At 35.7% G+C, this 23,378-nt stretch overlaps 4 protein-coding genes across 7 annotated transcripts; 3 read left to right on the top strand and 1 right to left on the bottom strand.

The window, feature by feature from the left end:
* Positions 1-2,058: 2,058 nt before the first annotated feature.
* On the bottom strand, positions 2,059-4,613 carry LOC114746582 (protein METHYLENE BLUE SENSITIVITY 1). Of its 4 annotated transcripts, none has more exons than XM_028934806.1 (3): positions 4,468-4,608; positions 2,941-3,300; positions 2,059-2,297 (listed from the first exon to the last, which is right to left on the bottom strand). In XM_028934806.1, exon 2 carries the CDS (start codon positions 3,292-3,294, stop codon positions 2,980-2,982), a length of 315 nt encoding a protein of 104 aa, XP_028790639.1. In that variant the 5' UTR covers positions 3,295-3,300; positions 4,468-4,608; the 3' UTR covers positions 2,059-2,297; positions 2,941-2,979. The 4 variants fall into 4 exon arrangements, with proteins under 4 accessions (XP_028790639.1, XP_028790636.1, XP_028790635.1 ...); XM_028934803.1 differs by having other exon boundaries at positions 2,059-2,307; positions 4,468-4,603; XM_028934802.1 differs by lacking the exon at positions 2,059-2,297 and adding an exon at positions 3,499-3,560 and having other exon boundaries at positions 2,643-3,300; positions 4,468-4,612.
* Positions 4,614-10,974: 6,361 nt separating this feature from the next.
* Positions 10,975-14,412, top strand: LOC114746579 (isopentenyl-diphosphate Delta-isomerase I-like). Its single transcript, XM_028934800.1, has 6 exons — positions 10,975-11,240; positions 11,821-11,876; positions 12,586-12,677; positions 13,457-13,559; positions 13,653-13,790; positions 13,879-14,412. Exons 1-6 carry the CDS (start codon positions 10,996-10,998, stop codon positions 14,130-14,132), a joined length of 888 nt encoding a protein of 295 aa, XP_028790633.1. The 5' UTR covers positions 10,975-10,995; the 3' UTR covers positions 14,133-14,412.
* A 1,326-nt stretch (positions 14,413-15,738) lies between these two features.
* LOC114746569 (seipin-1-like) lies at positions 15,739-17,901 on the top strand. The gene is made up of 2 exons (XM_028934784.1): positions 15,739-16,275; positions 17,001-17,901. Exons 1-2 carry the CDS (start codon positions 15,739-15,741, stop codon positions 17,688-17,690), a joined length of 1,227 nt encoding a protein of 408 aa, XP_028790617.1. The 3' UTR covers positions 17,691-17,901.
* A 694-nt stretch (positions 17,902-18,595) lies between these two features.
* On the top strand, positions 18,596-22,384 carry LOC114746568 (probable WRKY transcription factor 20). The gene is made up of 6 exons (XM_028934783.1): positions 18,596-18,820; positions 18,914-19,084; positions 19,927-20,792; positions 20,886-21,047; positions 21,350-21,619; positions 21,647-22,384. The coding sequence occupies exons 1-6, from the start codon at positions 18,596-18,598 to the stop codon at positions 22,062-22,064; spliced, it is 2,112 nt and encodes a 703-aa protein (XP_028790616.1). The 3' UTR covers positions 22,065-22,384.
* Positions 22,385-23,378: the final 994 nt, after the last annotated feature.

Genomic DNA, 23,378 nt, shown 5'->3' with positions numbered 1-23,378 from the left:
AGTATGAGATGGAGGGAAAATATAATAAAGATGATTAAAGTATTTTAAAAAAAGCATGTTATATTTATTATAATTAACTAACTTACGTAACTTCTTTAATTTAATCAAATTAATTAAATAGATTTTATATTAAATACCGCACCAAAAATAAAGAAAAGAAATAGTTAATGATACAATCAACCAACAAATTATGACTTAATTATTCAGATTTATCCAATCAAAGTAATTAAGAATTCCGAATTGAAACAAAGAATATTTATTGAACTATAAGAAAAATATCATTATTATGCTTGATCTCTTTCTTACTTTAAAAACATAATTTAGTTCAATGGTTTAACACCATTAAAAAATATAAAAAATATTAGTTTTAACTAAAATTTATATTAAAATAAATTTTATTTACTATTTTATCCTCATTTTAATAGTTTTTAAATTATATTTTTATAGTTACACCAATTTCATTCACTTGGCCGAGGAGTATTTCAGACATTTCACTAAGATTTCACATTTGTAATATAAGACTATGTCTTTATTTGTCATTTTTTAAATTAAGAGTCTCAAATCATAATTTCACATATTAGGGGTTTTCATTTGTCATTTTCCCATTTTGAAATAATTATTATGTTAAAAAAATAATTTAGTCAAAAATAATTTAAAGTCAAATTTAACAGTTAATTAACGGTTTGGTAGATAGAAATATAGTCTTAAATATAGAAAATAGGTTTGTATAACACACGTTTTAATTTTAGAGAGGAGATTTTCAAAATAATTTTAAGATAAGCTTATATACATTTTCAAAATAGAGAGTAGATTTTCATGATTAAGATAAAATAAAGACGTGATAGGTGTATTTTCCTTTATTGTCAATGACACAGGAGTACTGTTTTTCTCAAGAGGGATTGAACTTAAGGCGGTTTCTCTCGGATAAGTGTTTTTGTTTAATTTCTCGAAGTTCATTTTGGACCAAAAACTAAGTGCCATCGAATCAATGCGATTAACTCGTTCTTCTATTATTGGCCTGAGGAAAAACTATTCTCTCTTTTTTTCCAAGAAAACAGGAGAAACAGAGTGAAAATGAAAAGAAGTAGGCTTGCAAAAAGCCCATTCAGCCTTCATTCTTTTGGGTGAGGGCGGACGTAGGAGAACCCTAGAACCCAGAATCGCTTGACGCCCCCGGACTGGAAAACCACCCCAAAAAAATGGGCGGGTCAGGCCAACTAACCAAGAGATGAGTTGAATGAATAATTCAGTCCCGGTTTTGCTCAAACGGTCAAAATTTTTTCTTCAAAGCAAACTGATTGTAACTATTAAATTAAAACCCATCAATATTACTCAGGCTATTCTCTTTGGCCAAAATTAATCTCACTACTAGTACATCTTTTTGCCAAAAAAATTGCCTGCTCGTTGCGAATTTGTGAGATTTGATGGCCACAAAATGGTATTTGTGTGATTAGCGTGTGTATTTGTGTGATATATTTTGACAAGATGATTAATATTTCTGCGATTAGCGTCAAGTTTGTGAAAAAGCTAAATAAGTAATGTTAGGTTATTGGTTTTTTTAATTATCCATAGATACAATCAAATCTTCTTCTTTTTTCATTTTTAAACACCTTTTTAAGAAAAAATAGAGAAAATTGGTCATTAGAAATTTATTAGTAAGAAGGGCCTAATAAATTTTTATATACAGCAAGTATTAGTACTTTGTAAATTTTGTATATATGAAATACTAATACTATGATTCAAATCATTCTCGCAAAACATTTTACCCAATTTTTCCTTCTTTTTTTTTTAATCTTCCGCATAACACAGACGGGCGAGTTGTCCCCCCTAGTCATCCAATCTACACGGGAGCGACGGACTTCAAAGTGCCAGTAAGAATGAGGTTGCCGGACATTGATCCACCCGTCAATGTTTTCTGTCTATTTTGGGGATCGACACTTCAATCAATCCTCCTCCACACCTCAAAGTACGAAATAAGAGGCTGAAACAAAATCATTGATATGAACTCCACCCGTAAGCGTACATGCGATCACAGTGGGAGGCAAGAGGGAACAAGGGTTTACATAAAGGATTGATTAATTAAATAAGAAAACGCGTCTGTAAAAGTTTTAGCAGTCAGGACCATGTTACCAGTTCCAATCAGAAAGAAAACACACTCATTACATAGATCTCTCTCCTCATGTAAGATCTGTTAACTAAATACATCTGCTTGGCTTCCCATTCTGCTCCCCCCCTCTCTCGACTTTAAGAATGGATCCAGACATATTGTTTGCTTTATGACACCTGCCCAGCCGATTCTGCAGTGTACTGGTTAAATGAAATGTGAGAAAACAAAATTAATCCCATTCTTCCAAGCCAACACAGCTCGATCAAAATTGGGACATAGATAATTACATCAACCATCAACATTAACTACGAAAAATTATAACATATTTCTCATCTTCTCACCATAAAGAGCAACACAGAAATTTGCCAAACCTTGACCTGTCAATATGTTCATAACTCATTATATAGAGTTCGCGGTTTTCACACACACACACACACATGTAGGTGTGCGTGCATACAAGAACGTAGAGTTCAAAGTTCAGACTCATTACAGGCTCCCAGCAAATCGCATTAGTTAACTAACAAATCTGTGACAGTTTAGCAAGAAGGGAACTCAACATTATCGTAGTCACCATGGTCATGATCCTCATAAATGGTGCGGAGACAATAAAGTATACTTTACAGATATAAGAAGGGCCCTATGAAGAACAAGTTATATCCCTTCTCAACCGCTTCATGTAGCATCACACCAAAAGAAGGGGAAAAAGAAACAGCAAAACCAAGTCGCAAAGAGCTTTATAACATGAAAGCTGAAAGCCTTAGCAGCAGTCAAGTTGTTAAAAAGCAAAGGTGGAATAACAAGAGAGAAGTAACAAGAAGGAGGGGGTAATTTACTAATTTATCGTAAGGACAAGAGATCAACTTGTGCAGCTTTTACTTCTTATGACTGCCACGAACGCCAGGGCGGGATTTTGATGAATCAGGAGCAAGACTGGAATGAAGGTTCACAAGCTTGGACTCCTCAAAGGGGACCTTCGGATGACGAGCGTCGTGATGAATCTGCATAGACTTGACATCAGGGGCCGTGACCTTGCAGAGGGGGCACTCATACTTGGCGTGGCCACCCTTATCCGAACCGGAACGGTCAGCCAGACCGGCTTTGCCTCCGCCCCTATTGGTGGTAGCAGCGTCAACCTTGGAGGCAATCTCCTTGGCTGTGTGCTTCTTGGGCTTGGCTTTCCCGGTCATGATTTGCTGGAAACAGCATGAATAGAATAGAAGTAATGACTTGGTTCCATCCACTCTAAATTCAGAGTAAATATGTTGGAAAAATATTAAAACCCCAGTTACGTACAGGACCTACTATATGTGGACATAGAAGGAATAGAATATACTCATAAAAATATTCAAACAGAGAGACCAGAACAAGGCAGTTATAAAAACATGACTTACCCCAAGAGTGGGTCTCTCCTTCGAAGAGCAACAAGAACAGTCAAGATAGGTCGAGTGACAAGCTAGAATAACATCATGCACTCAATGTCAAGAAGCCATTCAACTACCAAAAAACAGGGGGGAAATGATGTGTCCAATCATAACTTGATTGGGTTACTTTTTTCCAATCATATATGCTTTTTTATGTATGTGCCTAACTTATTTGTATTCTCATTGAATGTCCATTTTTTACATTTAGTGGTTTTGAAGCCCATAGTCAATTAGTGAACAGCGTTGACATGCAATGAAAACAGAAGGGGTGGTTCGGCGTCGAAGATTTCGTAGTTTGATTGTGCAGGACATAACGCCAAATTTGTAGGGAGTGAAAATTAAGCGTAATAAACTACTGTTTGGCATGCAAGTTGTGCCAATGATTTTCAGTGTATTGAAATAAATGGTGGAGCTAAGGGTGCATAGATGTAATTTATGGAAAATCCATAAATCAAATTACAATATGGAAGAAAATCGAAGGCTTGTTCCCCATGAAAATTAATCAAGCAAAAGAAACAAGGTGAGAAAAAAATTTCGCTGACTAGCATACCGAAAAGCATTGTTCTTTCCTCAAAGATGCCAATTAATTATAGACAGAATGGACATACAAAGTATTGCCTAACGAGAGGGTGGATCAGGTTCCGAAGACTTGTAACACCCTGACGACGTAGCTTATGTCGGGCGGAATAAAAAAAGACCTAAAAGACACAATCCTCGCCAAAGAAATTCATGGGAACAAATATAAAACAAAACCCATAGAGAGAAGATATGTATCGAGATCGTTTCACAATAAAAGAGAAGAGAAAAGCCGTACTTGATGAAGAAAGTAATTAGAATGGTTGGATTCTGAGAAGGGCGAAGCAGACCACAAAAAATGCTACTTTTTAGATCAGTAAAACAGAAAAGACGATGCCTAATCAGAAAGATGGAGAAAGATACCTCGTAAACCAAGATGAAAATGGATCGGAAGGCCGGTGACTCTGAGAGACTCTGCGCCCGATTGGGAAGTGGAATGGGATGAACGACGAGAAATAACGGGGGGTCCAGGCGGCGTCCTCCGACACTGATATTTAGGGTTCAGCTTGTCTCCTCGGCCTCTTGAACCCGGGCCTTCAAACGACGGCGTTTTGACGCCTCCTTAATGAAGTCAAAGTGGCTTTTACTTTGGGAAAATAACAAAAAACTGATATTTAAATTTTGAAAACCCTCAATAATCATTTAAATAAACAAAAAAATTTAGTCATAGGTGACTAAAAATAAATTTTGAAATTTAATGAAATAATGAAATTGCCCTGAGTGAATTTTTTAAGAAAGAGAAGATGGAGTCCCACGCTTTAAGTGCAGTTGAAGAGGGGAAATAGCATTAGGGAACTCGCTGTTTCCTTTACAATTGTTGTTAATGATATAGAGAAGGTGCAATGCAAAAGTATACTAATTATTTGATGCAGAAGTATTGTTAATGTTCGTGTGTTGTAAATAATAGATCCTATGAAACTTGTAAATGAAAAATCCTAATTTTAAATTGACATGAAAAACTTGTGATTAATGTTGTTATTAAAACTGTTAATTATATTATCAAAATTGTCAATTTCGTTACCAATGGTGAAAATTTTCAAGTTTTAAACTTGGAAAAGCCAGGGTTAGTAATATTATCCAAGTTGTTAATAATGATATTGAACTTACTAACCTCGTTATAAAAATTAAAAAATTTTCATGACATTTACCACTCACTAATTTCCTGGTGTAAAAATTTCTGATGTTGTTAATAACATTATGAGACATGTCAAACTTGTTACGAAAATTAAAAATTTGCAATTTTTAAACTTACCTAAAAAACTTGTGGTTAATGATATTACTCAAGTTAATTTCGTTATTCAAGTTAATGATAATGTTAGTAAACCTATCAACCTCTTTACAAAAGTTAAAAAATTCTCAGTTTTAAACTTACGTAGAAAAATTATGGTTAATTTCGTTATTCAAGTTATTAATAACATTAATGAGCTTGTTAACTTCGTTACAAAAATTAAAAAATTCTCAATTTTAAACTTAGTTAGAAAAGTTGTGGTTAATGCCGTCATTCAAGTTATTAATAGTGTTAATGAACTTATCAACCTTGTTATAAAAGATGAAAAATTCTCTATTTTAAATGTACTTGGAAAAGTTATGGTTAATGCCGTTTTTCTAGTTGTTAATAACATCACTAAACTCTTTGCAAAAGTTGAAAAATTCTCAATTGGTTTTAAATTTACCTAGAAAAGTTGTAGTTAATGTCGCTACTCAAGTTGTCAATAGCATTATTAAACTTGTTAATCTTATTACAAAAGTTAAAAAATTCTTAGTTTTAAAGTTACAGAGAAAAGTTCTGGTTAATTCAACTACTCAAGTTGTTAATAACGTTCTAAACTTATTAACCTCGTTACAAAAGTTAAAAAATTTCCTGCCATTCCCTAGTGTTATTAGAGTTGTTAATGACATTACTAGATTTGTCAACCTCATTACAAAAGTTAAAAATTTTCGTTTTAAACTTACTTGGAAAGCACATGGTTAATCCGGTTATTCAAGTTTTTAATAATGCTATTAAATTTGTTAATCCTATCACAAAAAATAAAAAATTTTCATGAGACTTAAAAAGCTATCAGATGTTACTGTATCAGCATGAAAACACATTCAATTGACATGCATGCCAAGCCATTCAGCTTTTAATCCTAAAGTAAAAAAAATTGCTTGGATTATTATTGAATAAGTGAATTTAACTTGTAGAATAATTAAGGGAGTGTTTGGCCAACTCAAAAAGTGCTTCTGAAAAGCATTTTTTCGCAAAACGAAGTAAACTCTTTCACATATTTACTTCGTATACCATAAAAGTATTTCTAAAACCATGGTTTGGTTTCTATCCAAACACCCCCCAAAATGGGTAAGACTTTTGTTAAAGTTACAAAACATAATAATTTAAATTATTATAATAGAAAAAAGTTATATTTAATGAATAAAATATATTTAAATTAGAAATTATAGTAATGTGAAAATTTTTGAACCAAATAATATTATATAATTAATTGGATGATATACCCTGCATAATTTATACAAATATAAATAAGAAAATAATATTAAAAATTAAGAATATCATAAAAACTATTAAAACAAAATTTTACTTGAAAGAGTATTAAAAATAAATAACTAAAAACTGTTTGGGAAATACAAAGAACATATAAAAAGAAATATAAGAACAACATAAACATAAAGGCAAAAATGTTTTTTAATTCTAAAAAGTTATTTTTGTATAAGTTATAAGTAAGTTTTAGATGTTTTTGTAATTGTGCTTAAAAAAAACAGCTTTTGATCTATAAGTTAGATTGGTAAAAAAAATTATGATAAACAGTTTCCAAATTTGCAAACTCAATTGTCACATTAATAAGTTTTTTTTTCCTTTTCCTAAAACGCCGTACGAAAACAGGCTGATTGATCCAAAAATGAAACATAAGCAAAGAATAAGGTAATTTAGGAAAATGAGTTTTTAAAATTTATAAAACGCATTATTTTTGAATTACAACCATTTTTGAATTACAACCATCAATCAATCTCTGATTTTCAAAAGGTCACCGGATGTTTGGCCAAAAAAAAAGGTCACCAGATGCGTTGGCACAGGAACCAAAGCACTCCCTGTCATTTTCCGAAAAAGAAAAGGACGGTTGGCAAGGGAACCACCTCGCGAGGCACGAGGGCGCTGTCACATGGAGGTAGTACCAATATGCCATTATTATACTTCCTCCCAATGCTTACAAGACCACCTAATTAATTAATTCAAATAAATTAAAAATTATTACTCTTTTGGTTCTTTTCACGTAACAGGACGATAAGATATTTTTTTTATTTATAAGATATTAAGAGAAATTTTTTTGTATAAATATATAATTTTATTTTTTATTTATTATTATGTTGACTTTGTTTACATGAGGTACTCTTCCGGTTCTTAATATAAAACCCATTTAATTAATTTGATTAGGTTAAGGAAGTTAGGTAAGTTAGTTAATTATAAGAAAAGTGACACATTTTTCCTAAAACACCATAATCATCTTTTTTAATACCCCCTCTCTCTCTTTTATTTGATTATGGTTGAGGGAGTATCTATAAGGGTAATTTAGAGAAAATTAATAAATATGAGAAATGGACCTTATATTTAGGACCAAAATCAACTCAAGAATTGAGTCCTATATTAAAGACCGGAGGAGTATAATGTATGTTAAATAGGGTTAAAGTTAGAAAGTTATTGAATTTTAAATGAGAGTTAATGAAATTTAAGTTTTTTCTTAATATGTGTGAAATATGTTATAAATGAGTTATAAATAGGACATAAATAAATTACAATATATTTTGTTAGTTTTTCTAAAATATTTACATGTATTACTACCTCTAATCCTTAACATAAGACATTGTTTGACTTTTATTTTGGTCCTAATTATAAGATCCTAATATATCTTGTCTCTTATATTTATGCATTTTTTAAGATAGTCCTTCTAATAATAGTAGTTCTAATCAATACGTTTGATTAGCAAGGATATTTTAGAAAATACAATACTTATTTATTATAAATAACTAACTTAACTTATTTTTTTAATCTTATCAAATTAGTCAACTAGCTCTTATAATTAGGACAGGCGGTAGTATTAGATTATATATAAATATAATGTGATATTTTTTAATTTTTATGAATTAATTAATTAAATTTATATTAAAAATGAGAGTTAATAGTATTTTCATTTTTCGAAAACGACATGATGTTATTTAACTGTAACAAATTGACCCACCGCCCAACGTCCGACTGTGACCGCCTCCCCTCTTTCCCTGTTAACGTCCCCTCGCCTTCCACGTGCTTTTCTTTATTTTTTCCACAAATCTTAAAAAAACATTTCTTAAATTTTAAAATTTTAAATTAAAAATTACTACCAAAATACATTATAAGTTACTTTTTAAATATAGTCAGTTATTATTAAGTGTAGTAAACATGACTAACTTGAAAATTTGAAATTCAAGACGTATTTTTTAAAACTTTTTTTTTCTAATACTTAAAATTTCAAAAAGGATATTTTTAATAATGTTTAAATTATAAAATTTGTTAACAAAATACTACTCCCTCCGTTTCTTATTATAAGAGACATTTGATGCTTATGGCATGTTCCTATATATAAGAGACACTTACAAGTTGTCTCTACTTTTTTGTGTTGATTTACTATTTTACCCATATTTATTATCTCCAACTCACACTCTCTCTCTCCCACTTCTCTTTCTTTTAATAATTTAATTGTTCTCTCTCATGCTCTCTCCTTATTAACGAGGGCATTTGGAAAAAAAATTATACTTTTTACACATTAATTGTTTTTAACTAATTTTAACTGTTTTTTTGATCAATGTACTTCGGTTATTTGTCTCTTATAATAAGGAACGGAGGGAGTACGTCAGTTTTGAATTATAGAATAAGTTTTATATGAAGCTCAAGAAATAATAGATTGCAGATATTATTTTATATGATTACGAATATGAGATTTTTAGTTACAAATTGCTAAAACTAATATGAGTCATATTTTCATACTGGCATCTACTTAAATAAACTTTGGGGTTAAGCACCTGGAAACATTTTGGGGTTGTGCTCAAAGTGATAAAGTATCTTGTGATTCATATAGTGTTATGAAAGTATTTTTTAAGTAAAGTTAGTATTTTAAAATATTTTGTGATATAATTTTATCATTAAAGCATTAATTTTTATCAGGGTCAACTTTAAACCTGTAATCAAGTTAAATTTATTTTTTAAACTTGAACATTAAACTTGAATATTCACAACCCTTAGTTTTTATGATTTTTTAAAGAATTTTTTAAGCTTTAAACGTTCAAAACTCATAATCTCCTTAATGAATGATTAAGAAAAAGTTTGTTATGGCTAATGCCGTTATATTTCTCTTTATTCCGTTGTTATATCAGGATTAAGATTTAAGGGTCAATGGCCTATAAATAGATGTTACTCCTTCGGGTTCTTAATATAAGACGTTGTTTGATTTTTATTTTAGTCCTAAATATAAGATCCCAATCCATTTTATCTCTCATGTTTATATATTTTTTTTTCAAAGTAGTCCTTCTAACAATAGTAGTTCTATCCAATACACTTGATTAGTAAGGATATTTTAGAAAAGACAACACATATCTATTAAGGACAAATAACGAACTCAACTTACTTCCTTAATCTACTCAAATTAGTCAACTAACTCTTATAATTAGAATTAAACAATATATAGAAGGCATTGATACTTATAAGTAAACGAGAAATTCTTACTTTCTCTCCCAATCTCTTGGCTTGCTCTTCTCTTTTATATATTCTAATCTTTTCACTTTTATAACACGTTATTAATGTGAATTAGCTCCGAAAATTTGATGTGGCATGCATATACTTGGTAGAATGAAATGGAATAGGACTCGCTCCCTCTCTCTTTTCTTGCCCATCTCTCTCGTTTCAAATATGTCGTGTTTCCCTTATTTTCGGAACAGACAAAATTTTTCCCCATCTCTTTGCGGTCTATTCGCGCGGGGAATATAGAAATTTAATAACATTTAAATTGAGTTTCGGGGAGAAAAAAATCAAGGCAGCACTTATAATGAACAAAATCCAACATGTACGCAGAAAAAGTTTATTATTTTGGTTTAAAAACGGAAAAAGTTCATTATTTGATAGTAATGCATTGATTATTATTTTAAAGCCCAGATGAACTAATCATACTGGCACATTGAAGAGCAGTTATCTAGGTAGAGAGTCACGGCGTTTAAAAGATAGGGTAAAAACAGTCAAAAGCGTTTAAATATAAAAATTCTTCGCTATCAAGTATAAAAATGCACCTAAGGAATTAAATTATAAAAAATGAAAATCCTAATAATTTGGGACTACTACTTAAGATGGTAAAAAATCCGGCACGATGGTCCGTGGACAAAATAAAAAGGATGGACTCATGGACAACAAGAGATAAAGAATAAGGAAGGGATTCATTTCATCTTACATGTTAATACTATCAGGGAGGAGATTAGGAAAGCAGCCGTAATCATGTTTTGTTTAAAAGAATACCGCCCAGCACATATTCAATTTTTATGCATACATAACATAAAAATTGAAATAAGTAATATCACTCTTCTTATCTTTTATATATAACCTAATTTGAAAATTGATGTTATTTCGTATTATTTATCAATTTTTAAAATTAATTTTATTAACATTCTTTCAATAATAACCAAGCATGAGAGGAAGTGAGAAAATTAAAGAAGATGATTAGAGAATTTTAAAAAAACATATCATATTAATTAATTTTTTAAATTAGTTAATTAGTCCTGTGTTATGAATTATGAATAGGGGGGGTAAATTAATGCGGTTCATTATTTACTTCAGAAATGAAAACAAAGCAGAGGAAACAAAATGGGGGATTTCGGCAGAGGATGGATGTCCGTGCGGTCATGTCGCTCGCGCTGAGCTCCAGATTCTTTAAGAGCACCAAACTCTGCATCTCGCCACTGTGTGCTTCTCTCCCTCGTAGATCTCGTCGTTCTTTCTCCCTCCTGCTCCCTCGCCGCTCTCCCTCTTCTCTTACTGCCAGGCTCTCTCTATCCACTTTTGCCGCCATGGGAGACCCTCCTGATACCACCATGGACGCTGTCCAGCGCCGCCTCATGTTCGAAGACGAGTATGCTCCCCTTTCCCTCTCTCCTCTTTCCCCCTCCCTCCCGCAACTCTTCGCTTCCTTCTATTTCTATACACCTCTTCTGTAGCTCCTCTTGTTTTTCTTTTTTGTTTTCTCTCGTTTCCGTGTTTTATTACTTATTGATTAATTTAATTGAATTAAGCACTATTTCAATTAGAAGGCACGGAGCGTGTGTCTATTGCCAAATTCTTTTGCTTCGGCTTTCGCTTATGCCATTATTTAGCATGAAATGTGTTGAGCTGAAGTGACCCTTAGTAGCATGTGATTTTGTGATTTTCGCTTTATTTAATCTTATTGCTACTGTGAACTAGTTTCCGGCTCCTCTTGTTTGCTTTTGGAGTCCACATCATAATTTCGGCTATATACATATGTATGTGGATATATTAAAGTTGTATGTTCTGCGATGGGAAGTCACTATCCTTTGCTAAGCTTCATGGATAGTTTTTCAGGTTTCTAGGAGTATTACTATAATTTCACTCTCCTCCTTTTACTTGCATGTATCCTGACTTTTACACTTATCTTCCCTGGAGTTGACAGCGGATATGTTTTTAAACTTCTGCAGATGCATTTTGGTGGATGAGAATGATCGTGTTGTCGGTCATGATTCCAAATACAATTGTAAGGGAAATTTCGATGTTTGAATCTCATATGCATTCTGAATTTCTGATGTCTTCGAAGCTTTGTTCATTGAAAAGATTAAAATAAAATCTCTCCTCTCCTGTTATATATTGAGCGGTGTTGTTTCTAGCTCTTTATTGTGCCATATCCTAACAGCTTAATAATCCTCACATTTATGAATATAAATAACTCATTGGTGGATGGTGTGAGAATATCTCGATATGGCAAATAACAAGGCTCTGAAATCCCTAGCTGTTGAAATTGCTCGCGTTGTGCTTGGTAATCTGAATGTTGACTTCTATTTTGTGTTTCCAGATCATTCAATTTAGATGCTGTAAGAAAAGTTGCTCCTAAACAATCAAGCATATGAGATATGTCGGCTTATTTTATGTGGACTAGGGCTTTTTTTTTAAATACAAGGATTAGTCTATATTTAATGCAAGCAAACTGCTAGCACTATTGGCTTCAAATAGGGATTTTAAATGGTTCATGTCATATCTTGATAGTGGTTATAGAGCTAATATGTCTAGCAGACACTCAATTTTCTCTGCGAGTCTATGCTATCATCCCCCCATTCCTCCTCATTTTACCTTCCGTTGTCAAAAAAAGAGCATGGTGAATTGGAACTTAGTTATAACTTAACTTCCATTGTACTGTTCTGCTCACTTCCGGCTCTGTTAATTCATTTCTCTGAACTTCAATTTTCTAGGTCACCTGATGGAGAAGATTGAATCTGAAAATTTGTTGCATAGAGCTTTCAGTGTGTTTCTGTTCAACTCAAAGTATGAGTTGCTTCTTCAGGTATGCATTCCTCTTTCTATTAATTGTGGCCTCGTTGATAGACATGCAGGGTATATCTTGTTCTAAAACAAATTTGACAATTTTCAGAGCTTTGAGCAGATGCTGGGATTGTTTTCTCCTATCTATGTCCTATTTTTGTTGGATAAATTTTCTTTATTGGTGCCACGAATGTCTTTATTTCAGTTAATTGTTGCAACAATTATAACTACGAATGGTTGTTCTACATCTGCTTGCAAGTTATGGAGTGGGTTTAAGAGTTAAAACTTAAGCGCATTTAATATCCATGGAGACATAAGTTACAACAACTTTAATGCATTCCTTTTACGCATGATTTTGAGACACTTATATTCTTAGTTGACGAACAAAATTAGATCTCTCTTTATATTAGTAAAAATTGTAAAATAAGGAAAATGACAAAAAATCTTTGTCGCCAGTGAAAGATTGTCCACAGCAGACAACCGAGCAAAGAGATCCCAGTAATGTTATCGATGATGCTACTGACTAGTGTGAATTATATTAATTAACATAATGTCTAGCAACATATATATGATATTGATAATTAACGTTCAAGCGACACGGTGAAATTTAAATGATACTTCTTTGAATAGTTTTTCTTATATATGTATATGTGTATTATATAAGCCATGGCATCTCTCAGATATTCTTCTGCTTGATTATGTACTGAAAATTCTCCATAAGGCACGCCTGTTCACTGGTCTTAGACTCTTAAGGTTTTGTTTGCGTGTGTTGACTAAGATTCGGTAATGTTCTTAATGAAGCAACGATCTGCAACAAAGGTGACATTTCCTTTTGTGTGGACAAACACCTGCTGCAGCCATCCACTGTACCGCGAGTCAGAGCTTATTGAAGAGCACGCTCTTGGTATATGTTGATATACTTTTTATGTTAAGAGAGAATATTGCCCTGTTTGTCATTAGTGCTTTTCTTAAACGGTTCTGACTCCTTATGTGCCAGGGGTAAGAAATGCGGCTCAGAGGAAACTTTTGGACGAGCTTGGTATTGTTGCTGAAGATGTGCCAGTTGATCAGTTCATCCCATTGGGTCGCATGCTTTACAAAGCACCTTCCGATGGCAAATGGGGGGAGCATGAACGTGAGGCAACTTAACTGGCTTCTAATTTTATGCAAGTAATCGTTCTAAGGAGGGTTTTGTTGACAAAGATTTCTTCCCCTCATTGCAGTTGATTATCTGCTATTCATAGTTCGGGATGTTGGTGTTCATCCTAATCCAGATGAAGTGGCCGATATTAAATACGTGAATCGGGAGCAGTTGAAGGAGCTGTTGAAGAAAGCTGACGCCGGTGACGAAGGATTGAAACTGTCTCCTTGGTTCAGACTAGTCGTGGACAATTTCCTATTCAAGTGGTGGGACCATGTGGAACGAGGAGATCTTAGAGAGGTCGCTGACATGAAAACCATTCACAAATTGATCTAAATTGGTGGCATTGTCGAAATAAAGTTGGTTTCTTGTGCTCAAAAATGGTGAAGGATTTATTGCACTGGTCTTTTGAAGTTGTTCTTTTTTTTTCTTTTTTTTTTTGGTTTTAACATCAGAACCGTGATAATGGATTGTATCTTATAATTAGCTGAGAAGTGTGGTCTGAATATTGGGTTAGTGGGACGTGAGTACTCATTAATAAGATCCTGGATGTTCTCAAGTAATTTCGTGCAGGATACTAATCCATTACTTCTGGTCTTTGGCTATTTTCAAGTAATTTCATGTGCCTGAGATATTAATATACTACTTCCAATCCTTAATACAATAATTAGTTTTGATATTGAATTTGGTTTTAAATATAAGATTTTAATTTATTTTTTATTCATATGTATTATTTTTTTTAAGAGTCTTTATAATAGTTATAGATGTTAAATGTTTCATTAAATAGTAATTTTAGTTAATATATATAATTAACAAAGATATTTTAAAAAAGATAGTATCTATTTATTACTAATAACTAATTTAATCAGTTTTCTTAATCTATTTAAATTAATTAACTGGTTCTTATATTAAAAATTAGAGTTAGTATTTGGTATCCACCACCCTGAGTTGATGAAATTTATGCATTGTAAACCTTGGTTTTTCAAAATATGAATGGGCAGAATTTACAGAATATTTAAGGGTTAAGAATAATACTACCTCCGGTTCTTAATATAAGACCCAATTTGACTTTTTGTTTGGTACTAATTATAAGACCCCAATCTATTTTTTCTCTCATATTTATGTATTTTTTTTCCAAAATAGTCCTTCTAATAATGATAGTTCTAGCTAATACACTTAATTAGCAAGGATATTTTAGGAATGACAACACTTATTTATTACAAATAACTAACTTAACTTACTTCTTTAATATCCTCAAATAAGTCAATTGGGTCTTATAATTAGGACTGGAGGTAGTATTATTATGATTTTAAATTTTTAGGATAAATTTACATCCTAACTCAGTATTTTAATATAAGCAATATGGAGATTTCAGGCAATTTTGTAATTTTCTTCCGTGGCACGTCTTCAAAACAAATTTTTCTATTCCATCGTACCAAACGGGTGGAATCGGAGTCACCATGGCCATACGCTTGGCATGAATGGGAGTGGCAGCGGCGAGCGGGTACTCCCCTGCGTTCGGATTGGGATCGTCTCCTGCACATCTCAATGTGTCAACTGAAAATTGTGTGCGGATTGTTTTATGAGTTGTGACGCCAGAAAAAGTAAATGAAAATGGCTAAAATACCCAAAAACTGCATGAGCTATAGCTTTTCTAACATTTAAAAATATTAAATTAAAAATGTAAAATGGGTTACATTTACGATGCCCAAGAAAAGGTTGCAACTACATCGATCTCAAGGAAGGACTGACACGACAGCAGGCTCTCGCGATGCACCATTGCCACGACGACATAATATCCGTCCCATGCACGAGACACGTGTGCCGCCGTGCCGTCTCTATCTCTCTCTCGCTCGCATGTATCCAGTCCGTCTCTTTTATTTTAATTTGTTCTTGGTCGAACTCGCATGCCCAGCAGTGCTGTTGAATTCTGCCTTACCCCATGGAAGAAGACGAAAAGCCCTTTCCTCTTTCCCCACAACCACCGAATTGGGTCGCAAAACTCATATCCCTTCAGGCTGATGTAATCTACAGGTGCTTTGTTTCTGGCTCCACCCCTTTCTCTGTTGCGTCTGAGTCCTACCATCAAGCTGAAGAGACCAGAGACAACGTTGAATCGGCAGTCAACCGAATGCCGTCCGCCATCATCCTCTTATTTAAGAGGCTCGGACTTGGCTTTCTTAGTGCCGCTTATGTGTGCATGGTTCTGTTATTGGTTCTCCTTCTGGCTGTTGTGCTGGGTGTTGGATTGGTTCATCTGTGGGCGGAGGAACCTGTGTTTGCGAGGGAAGAGTTGCACTTCGATTACACCGACGCTCACCCTACGGCTGTCTTTTCTTTTGACGCTGGACTCATCAGTGGCCTTGAAGGCTATAGCAACAACAAGCAGATAGGTATTCCGATTGGCCATACATTTTACATCTCCTTGGTCCTTGTCATGCCCGAATCTGACTTCAATCGGGAGATTGGCGTCTTTCAGGTATGCTTACAGCATTGCACTGTACTTACACATGCCTTCTGAGACGGTATGAAATCCTGGCAAGGGTCGACCGGGAGCCTACGTTTCTAATTAGCTGCCGTTGATTTCTCTAGCTTGCTAGTTGTTTGAAGTAGACCCTTCTTATATATATTAGTACATCCGTGCGCGTGTCCCCGCGCTTACATTGATGCATTTGGAAAAATGATACGGAGAGGCTGATTGCATAGACGTGCCTCAAGATTCGTGTATGAATATGATAACAAAATTCTAACTAGCTAATAAAAAACTAATTAAATTAATTATTTATAATAAATAGATCCTGTTTTTTAAAAAAATATTTTTGTTAAACAAATATATTTGTTAGAATTATTACTATAATAAGAACTATTTTAAAAAAAATAAAATAGTTTTGTAACAAAGGTAAGATTATTTTTATTATTACAGATCTTGACAACACCATCGAACTACTAGAACTAGGGCTCCAGCTGAGCTTGAACTCTCCCGCGCCTGTACGTCATTATTATAGTCGATATCTCGTTGCTGTCTGCCCCATAATGATTATGCTTCCAGAACTCCATGCGTGTTGAGAAATTACTCTATCCGGCTATGCTTTCTGCCCCATAATGATTCTCAACTCTGACCCTATTTGTAAAGCAGAGGTGCGCTTTTATCAGATAGTTTGCATTTTGTTTTAACTTGGCGTAAGTGTTTGTACTTGATTGCAGTTGAGCGCAGAACTCCTATCAGTAAATGGGAATGTTACAGTGAAATCTAGTCAGCCGATTATGTTGCGGTATAGAAGCTTCCCAGTCCGACTAGCTAGGACATTAATAATGGGCATGCCTCTGTTACTGGGAATATCTGAGGAAACCCAGAAGATCAACGTAGAAATATTGAAGCACAAGGAGGACAATCGAAGAACCAAGGCAATCAAGGCCATTATGTGTCCGAGAGCAGGGACATCGTCTCTGCCGCAGATATACAAAGCCGAGATCGTGATGAACTCCCAACTACCTGGGGCTAAACAATTGGTTCACAATTGGAAGTGGACATTTTATGTGTGGGTGTCCTTGTACATCTACACTGTGCTGCTGATGATTCTGCTGTGTTGCTGCAGACCGCTCACTTTTATGGTGGTACCAAAGTACATGACGGAACACGGCAGCCCAACGGAACTGAGGAGCGCAGAAGCTGAAGAATCACAAATGAGGGAAGCAGATGAAAGTGAAGTTTCAGAGTTGTTGAGAAAATGGCGAAGAAGCAGAAGCAAGAGAAAAGCGATGCTTACGCAGGGTGGTGGTGCAGAGTTGGAAGCCATGGCGTCATCGGCTTCCAGCACCACCATGACTAGAGAAGAAGTAACCAGCACGGCTGTTGAAGATGTTGGGGACTCTGAATCGGTCTGCTTAATTTGACTTCTGCGTCAAGGATAATGTGTACTTTAATTTTCGAGGTTACCTCTGTCCTGGAAAAGTTGGAATGGTTGGAACTGGCAAACAATATCCAACACGAGTGATTTGCTGTGAGTCTATAATAATATCACTGGAAGTGAGGGGGGCGAATGGTTGCTGTTATAATGACCATGGTAGTAAGCTTGGATTAATGCGCGCATGGTAACACCTACTGACATATAGTAATTCTCTTAAGCTTTACTCTCACATTATAACAGTATTGGCGTGACAATCACATTAACTGATTCCGATAAGTAATTAGTAACAAAATTGACGAAAGTTTAGTTATCACTTAAGGCACGCATGTATCAAAAAGAAGGTTCCTTACAAGTGAATCTGAAGGCGGTGGACGCAGATGGATGACAAGAGGGAGCATAGAAAAAGAACCTTGTGTTGTTGAGGTTGGTAAGGCTATTATGAGAGTGAGAGAGAGAGAGAGAGAGAGATGAAAGGAAAGAATGGAGATCCGAAGTTGGCTCGTGGAGATGTGATTTTGCGGAAGGAAGATGCGCAACAATCAAGCGCTGTTTTAAGGGCACGCGAAACATGTGGGTTGAAATTCCTCACATGTCATTCCTTCCGCAGTTCATCTTCTCAGATGCCCACGCGTCCCCACCCCTCAAATCCCAATCTAACTCCTCTAGATTTTATCGCCGATCATCATGACACGCTCTTATCTTCTATTTCTAGAACACAACAGGGGAGGAGTGGGTCCCAGTGGCTCTCTCTCACACCCTCGTACTCGCCCTTGTCTGTGAAGGCGCTAGTTTCCAATCCGCAGCTCCAGCTCCACTCCCTCCAAGTCATGCTCATTGTCCGGTCCGTCTGCCGACGTTACTGACAAGAACAACAATCATCATCATTATCCAATGGGAGAAGGCGCAGAGTTTCACGACTTTTGTGGATCGCCGGATAAACGGAGCATCGCAGAGAGAAGGGGCTTCGGCTCCGGTGCCGCCAGAATCAATACGCCCTGCTTTCGCACCACTAGCCCACTTGCTTCGCCGGCAGTTCTTTCCCCCCGTGTCACTATACCCCCCGGTATTAGTCCCACGGCCTTGCTTGACTCTCCCATCATGCTTCCTAATTCTCAGGTAACCAACTCCCCCCCCCCCCCCCAAAAAAAAAAACAACCTCCCTCTGTCGCGCCCCGACCTCTTGATTTACTTGACTTTCTCTTGCTCTAGGCAATGCCATCTCCCACCACCGGAAATTTTCTGCTGCCTCCTCTCACTCAGCAGGGATCACTTTTCACTTCCGCCCCTCTCGATGCTGGCCCTGGCTTCGCTTCCTCTGCCAATGTCAAGCCTCAAATCAATGCCAACCCTTTTCCTGCCTCCTCTGTTTCCGAAATTCAGGTACACTTTTTCTTGTTGGTGTGGTGAATTCAGGTACAGTTTTTTTTTTTTTAAATTAAAAAGATAATTCGTTGCATTATGATTTTGCATTCTTCGTGCCCCTTTTTATACACAACAGTATTTGCCTACATCATGTTCATTCTTTGCTTTGTTACAATGGGGTATAATAGTGAAGTGAAAATACGTGATTTCGATGAGGGAAATAATCAGAGTATAGAAAGTGATGACAATGTCCTGTTTAAAAAGTAAGAGAAATGGATAGAACTTATTGGGTGGTAATTACCTAGGTACTATGAAATTTCATATTCAAGCTATGTTGGACCACAAACTTGGTTTGACAAAAGCTGCGCTCAAAGGATTGCCAGATTCCGTGATTCTTTGTTTTCAGCTCGAATCATACAATTCCACCCATTCCACTCAGTGCATTTCATCTCGCAATCTTGCGAAATTTACTGAAATCAAATTGTTAAAATTGCATACTAATGTGGAATGAAAACCAGATCACTGTTTCTCAGTTGGAGACGGGTAGTCTGAGGAATAGGCGAAGGTCTTGTACCTGGAGTTTCCATCCTTTTTTTTTTTTTTTGGGTAACTTCCGTCTGTTTACCATTATGAAAAATTTAGGTGCAAGAGTGCTTAAAAAAAAAAGAAGCCAAATCAGCTATCCACATGATTTCTTCCTTCCTTCCTTCTTGTTCATTTTATTCAAACATTTTTTTAAAAACATTTTCCTATAAACTCAGTCTTTCCCAAATACCATCCAGTATATCAGTCATGAGATTTGTAGTAAATAATAATTTACTATGCACAAATGTAATCTTTGGCATGTTTGAATTGATCAGGTCTCTAACCATTGCATTATGGCAAAGGGAGGAATTTCAGATTGCCAGCCAATTGTGCCTGATACAACACTGGATTTTTCAATTCCAGCAGAGTTTCCGAAAGGACATAAAGTGAAAAGTGACGTACATTCTTATGATGATGTGAAAATTATACAAGATGCAGCTTATGACGCTAACAATCTTGAGATGCAAATGCGTCGTTCTGAGGAAGTTGCTGACAAAAGCTTTCTACCTAGAAAAGCTAACAAGGATGTTGGACAGGATAATCTTACAGAAGACAAGAGAGATGCATCCTATTTGGTGGGAATGGTAAGGACCTCAGAGGATGGATACAATTGGAGAAAATATGGACAGAAGCAGGTTAAAGGTAGTGAATATCCTAGGAGCTATTATAAATGTACCCATCCTAACTGTCAGGTCAAGAAAAAGGTGGAACGATCTCTTGATGGCCAAATAACTGAGATTATCTACAAGGGTACTCATAATCATGGGAAACCTCAACCTAGTCGCCGACCATCACTGGGCACAGCACTTTCTACTGATGAGGTGTTAGACGGGGAAGGTGGCCGAAACTTTGTTAAAGCTGACGGTGGTTGGAGGAACATTCACTCAGGGATGAAGGATATAAAACAAAATTTGGATTGGAAGGCTGATAATCAGGAAAGGACATCATCAACTTCTGTTGTAACCGAACTCTCAGATCTCGTATCAACTAACAAGGGTAAACCTATCAACATGTTTGAGTCAGAGGACACTCCAGAGCTTTCTTCTACACTTGCTAGTCAAGATGATGATGAAGAAGGAGCAACTCAAGGAAGCATATCACTTGAAGAGGATGCAGATGATGAAGAACCTGAGTCAAAAAGGTTTTATTTTCTATTTGATAGTGTCTGGCTGTCTGCTTGGTAACAGTGACATGAAAAACGAACATACATTTACGTTTATGAATGTACTTTTTGTAGGAAGAAAGAGAGCTGCTTGATTGAATCAAATTTTGCTTCTAGGGCTGTCCGTGAGCCAAGGGTAGTTGTCCAAATTGAGAGTGAGGTGGACATACTTGATGATGGTTATCGCTGGCGAAAGTATGGACAGAAAGTTGTCAAAGGAAATCCAAACCCTAGGTAATGATCTCTCTCTCCATTCCTTGAATGTATGCTTCCTAGTTAAACTAGATTCTTAGCAGGGAACCCTGGTTCTGATTTGTTTCGCTTTTTCCTCAAGGATATTCAAACTTCAAGTGTGTTTGCGTCTGTGGTATTTGTTTTCCAGAACTAGTTGTTGCTTTAAGTAGATTAGAGCCCTATACCACATGCGGCATACATGCATACTCTATTGAGACTTTGGCTATAACGACCATACAATTCTGACCCGAGCACACACACACATGCTGGTATTGTATTATGTTATTTTGGATCTCCTCTAGGAGCTACTACAAATGCACAAGTGCTGGGTGTCTTGTGAGGAAACATGTGGAAAGGGCTTCACACGATCTCAAATTTGTAATAACTGCTTATGAGGGTAAACACAACCATGAAGTGCCCACCGCCAGAAGCAGCAATCAAATGAGCTCGAGTGGTGCCTGTATGCTTTCAAGTGCAGCCACTACACAAGCGGCTCTTGCACCACCTGGGAGTGTCAGTATTCGAAAGCCGGAAAATCAAGTTCAAAACACTGCATCTCATTTTGATAGGAAGCCTGAATTTAGCGGGGAGTTAATGAGGCCCGGTTTTATTGGAGGTTTCGGCGATGCGATGAAATTCGGGTCTTCCTCCTTATGTCAGATGAAGTATACTCCCTTGAGCAATACCTTGACTTACGGCTCTTGTGCTACTGCTCAACCCTGTTCTATGACCTCTGTGTTCCCTGACTTTCCAGTGTCACTACCGTTGAACCTTCCCTCATCTGGAGGTTTTCCTCCGGCTGGACTCAATCTCAATTGTGCAAGACCTGTGTCTTTTCTTTCAGGGCAGCTGCTTAAGGAGGTCGATACAGGTTTCCTGAGGCCTAAACAGGAGCATGAAGATGCTATTATCTATGATGCCTGCATGCCCATCGCTGATCATGCCACTGCTTCCCTCACTCCATCGTCGACATCCACTTCGGTGTATAATCGGGTCGTGCACGGTTTCCCTCCATAATATGTTTCATAAACTACCAGCAGCATGCAGTTCCATTAGGTTTCATAAGCATTATTGTCCCAATTTTGGCAACAGTCTTTGAATCTTAGCAATGCATACACTGTTTGCATCTCATGTCATAGTTCATTTTTTATGTTTTATTTTTTTTCCCAGTAAATATGAATCACTCTTTTCGGCCAAAAAGCAAAATTACCATGTTTGGGCGTCAATCGAAGAGGGGATGCTGTAATTTTCAAGATGTGTTTGTCTGTGCCTTGTACATAATTTATCATTGATTTGCTTGGTCTTAATTTTAAGATTACTATGTTCTTTTAAAAAAATTTAATAATATTATTATGGAAAAATGCAATCTTTCCTTTAATAATTTTCATATAATGTTTTATCATTTATTATATAATGACGTTTCAAAATAGTTTAGTCATATTTCATCATAATAACATGTTAATATTTTATTAACATGAGAAAATTAATATCGCAGTCTTTATAGTTTTATTAGATTTTGAATTAGATCCTTATAGTTTGTTTTTATTAATTCCTTATTATCTGCTCTGTTCATAAGGTAAGTTCTTGTGTTAATTTAGCTGTTGGTTTAAGTTAACAGTCTCTCTCTCTCTCTCTCTCTCGGGCGCACCGTCTCTGCTCTCAGTTCTCCCCCCCACCCTTCATGTTCATATCCCTCTCTCCCTACCATCGTCTTCTCTCTCTCTCTCCCCCCACCTCCCCCCCTCACAGTTACGTCATGTCCTTCCCTCTAGATTCATGCCACATTTTCGATCAAGGTGGGATAAAAGTGAAAACCAAAGTATAGTGTCTTGTGCAATGCTGTTGAGTTTATACAATGAAATTGGAGCCGAGTTGAGTAAGTTTGAATAGAAATCACACAGTACTTTTCATACAGAAATTATTGGTCAAAGATATCATATATGGGTAGTTTGCACAACCCCTCAGTGATCCACATTGGCTCTTGGAATTAATTTACCCCTCTGCGATCCATATATGGGTAGTGCTCTTCCCCCCCTCCCTTCCCCCCTCCATGAAAATTCTGTTCATATGCCTAGCAACAATGGAGAAGGCGGAAGGTACTATTATAGTTGGGAGAAGGAAATGTTTGAAATTTAGAACCTGTTTGGTTTGAGGGGATGGGAGGGGAGGGAGGGGTAGGGGAGAGGAGGGGAGGTTTCATCCTCACCTTATTTGGTTTGATTAAAAAGAAAGGAAGGGGAGGGTATTTAATGATCCCTTGTTTGGTTCAAGGAGGGAAGGGATAGTAATAATCAATTTACCATTTTACCCTTATATATTAGTTTATGTTTT

Source organism: Neltuma alba, unplaced genomic scaffold (genome assembly GCF_004799145.2).
Source record: "Neltuma alba isolate B1F8T4 unplaced genomic scaffold, ASM479914v2 tig00005063_pilon, whole genome shotgun sequence".
Lineage (NCBI taxonomy): Eukaryota > Viridiplantae > Streptophyta > Magnoliopsida > Fabales > Fabaceae > Neltuma > Neltuma alba.
The sequence above is the reverse complement of the archived record's forward strand: the minus strand, read 5'-3'. Positions and strand labels throughout refer to the sequence as shown.

Excerpts from the sequence above, each read along its gene's own strand:
- LOC114746582 (XM_028934804.1), bottom strand. The coding sequence starts at position 3,294 with ATGACCGGGAAAGCCAAGCCCAAGAAGCACACAGCCAAGGAGATTGCC.
- LOC114746579 (XM_028934800.1), top strand. The coding sequence starts at position 10,996 with ATGGATGTCCGTGCGGTCATGTCGCTCGCGCTGAGCTCCAGATTCTTT. Across the intron at positions 11,877-12,585 it reads TCATGATTCCAAATACAATT|GTCACCTGATGGAGAAGATT; the intron begins GTAAGGGAAATT and ends TCAATTTTCTAG. Across the intron at positions 13,791-13,878 it reads CAAATGGGGGGAGCATGAAC|TTGATTATCTGCTATTCATA; the intron begins GTGAGGCAACTT and ends CCCTCATTGCAG.
- LOC114746569 (XM_028934784.1), top strand. The coding sequence starts at position 15,739 with ATGGAAGAAGACGAAAAGCCCTTTCCTCTTTCCCCACAACCACCGAAT. Across the intron at positions 16,276-17,000 it reads GGGAGATTGGCGTCTTTCAG|TTGAGCGCAGAACTCCTATC; the intron begins GTATGCTTACAG and ends ACTTGATTGCAG.
- LOC114746568 (XM_028934783.1), top strand. The coding sequence starts at position 18,596 with ATGGGAGAAGGCGCAGAGTTTCACGACTTTTGTGGATCGCCGGATAAA. Across the intron at positions 20,793-20,885 it reads GAAGAACCTGAGTCAAAAAG|TAGGAAGAAAGAGAGCTGCT; the intron begins GTTTTATTTTCT and ends ATGTACTTTTTG. Across the intron at positions 21,620-21,646 it reads GCATCTCATTTTGATAGGAA|GCCCGGTTTTATTGGAGGTT; the intron begins GCCTGAATTTAG and ends GGAGTTAATGAG.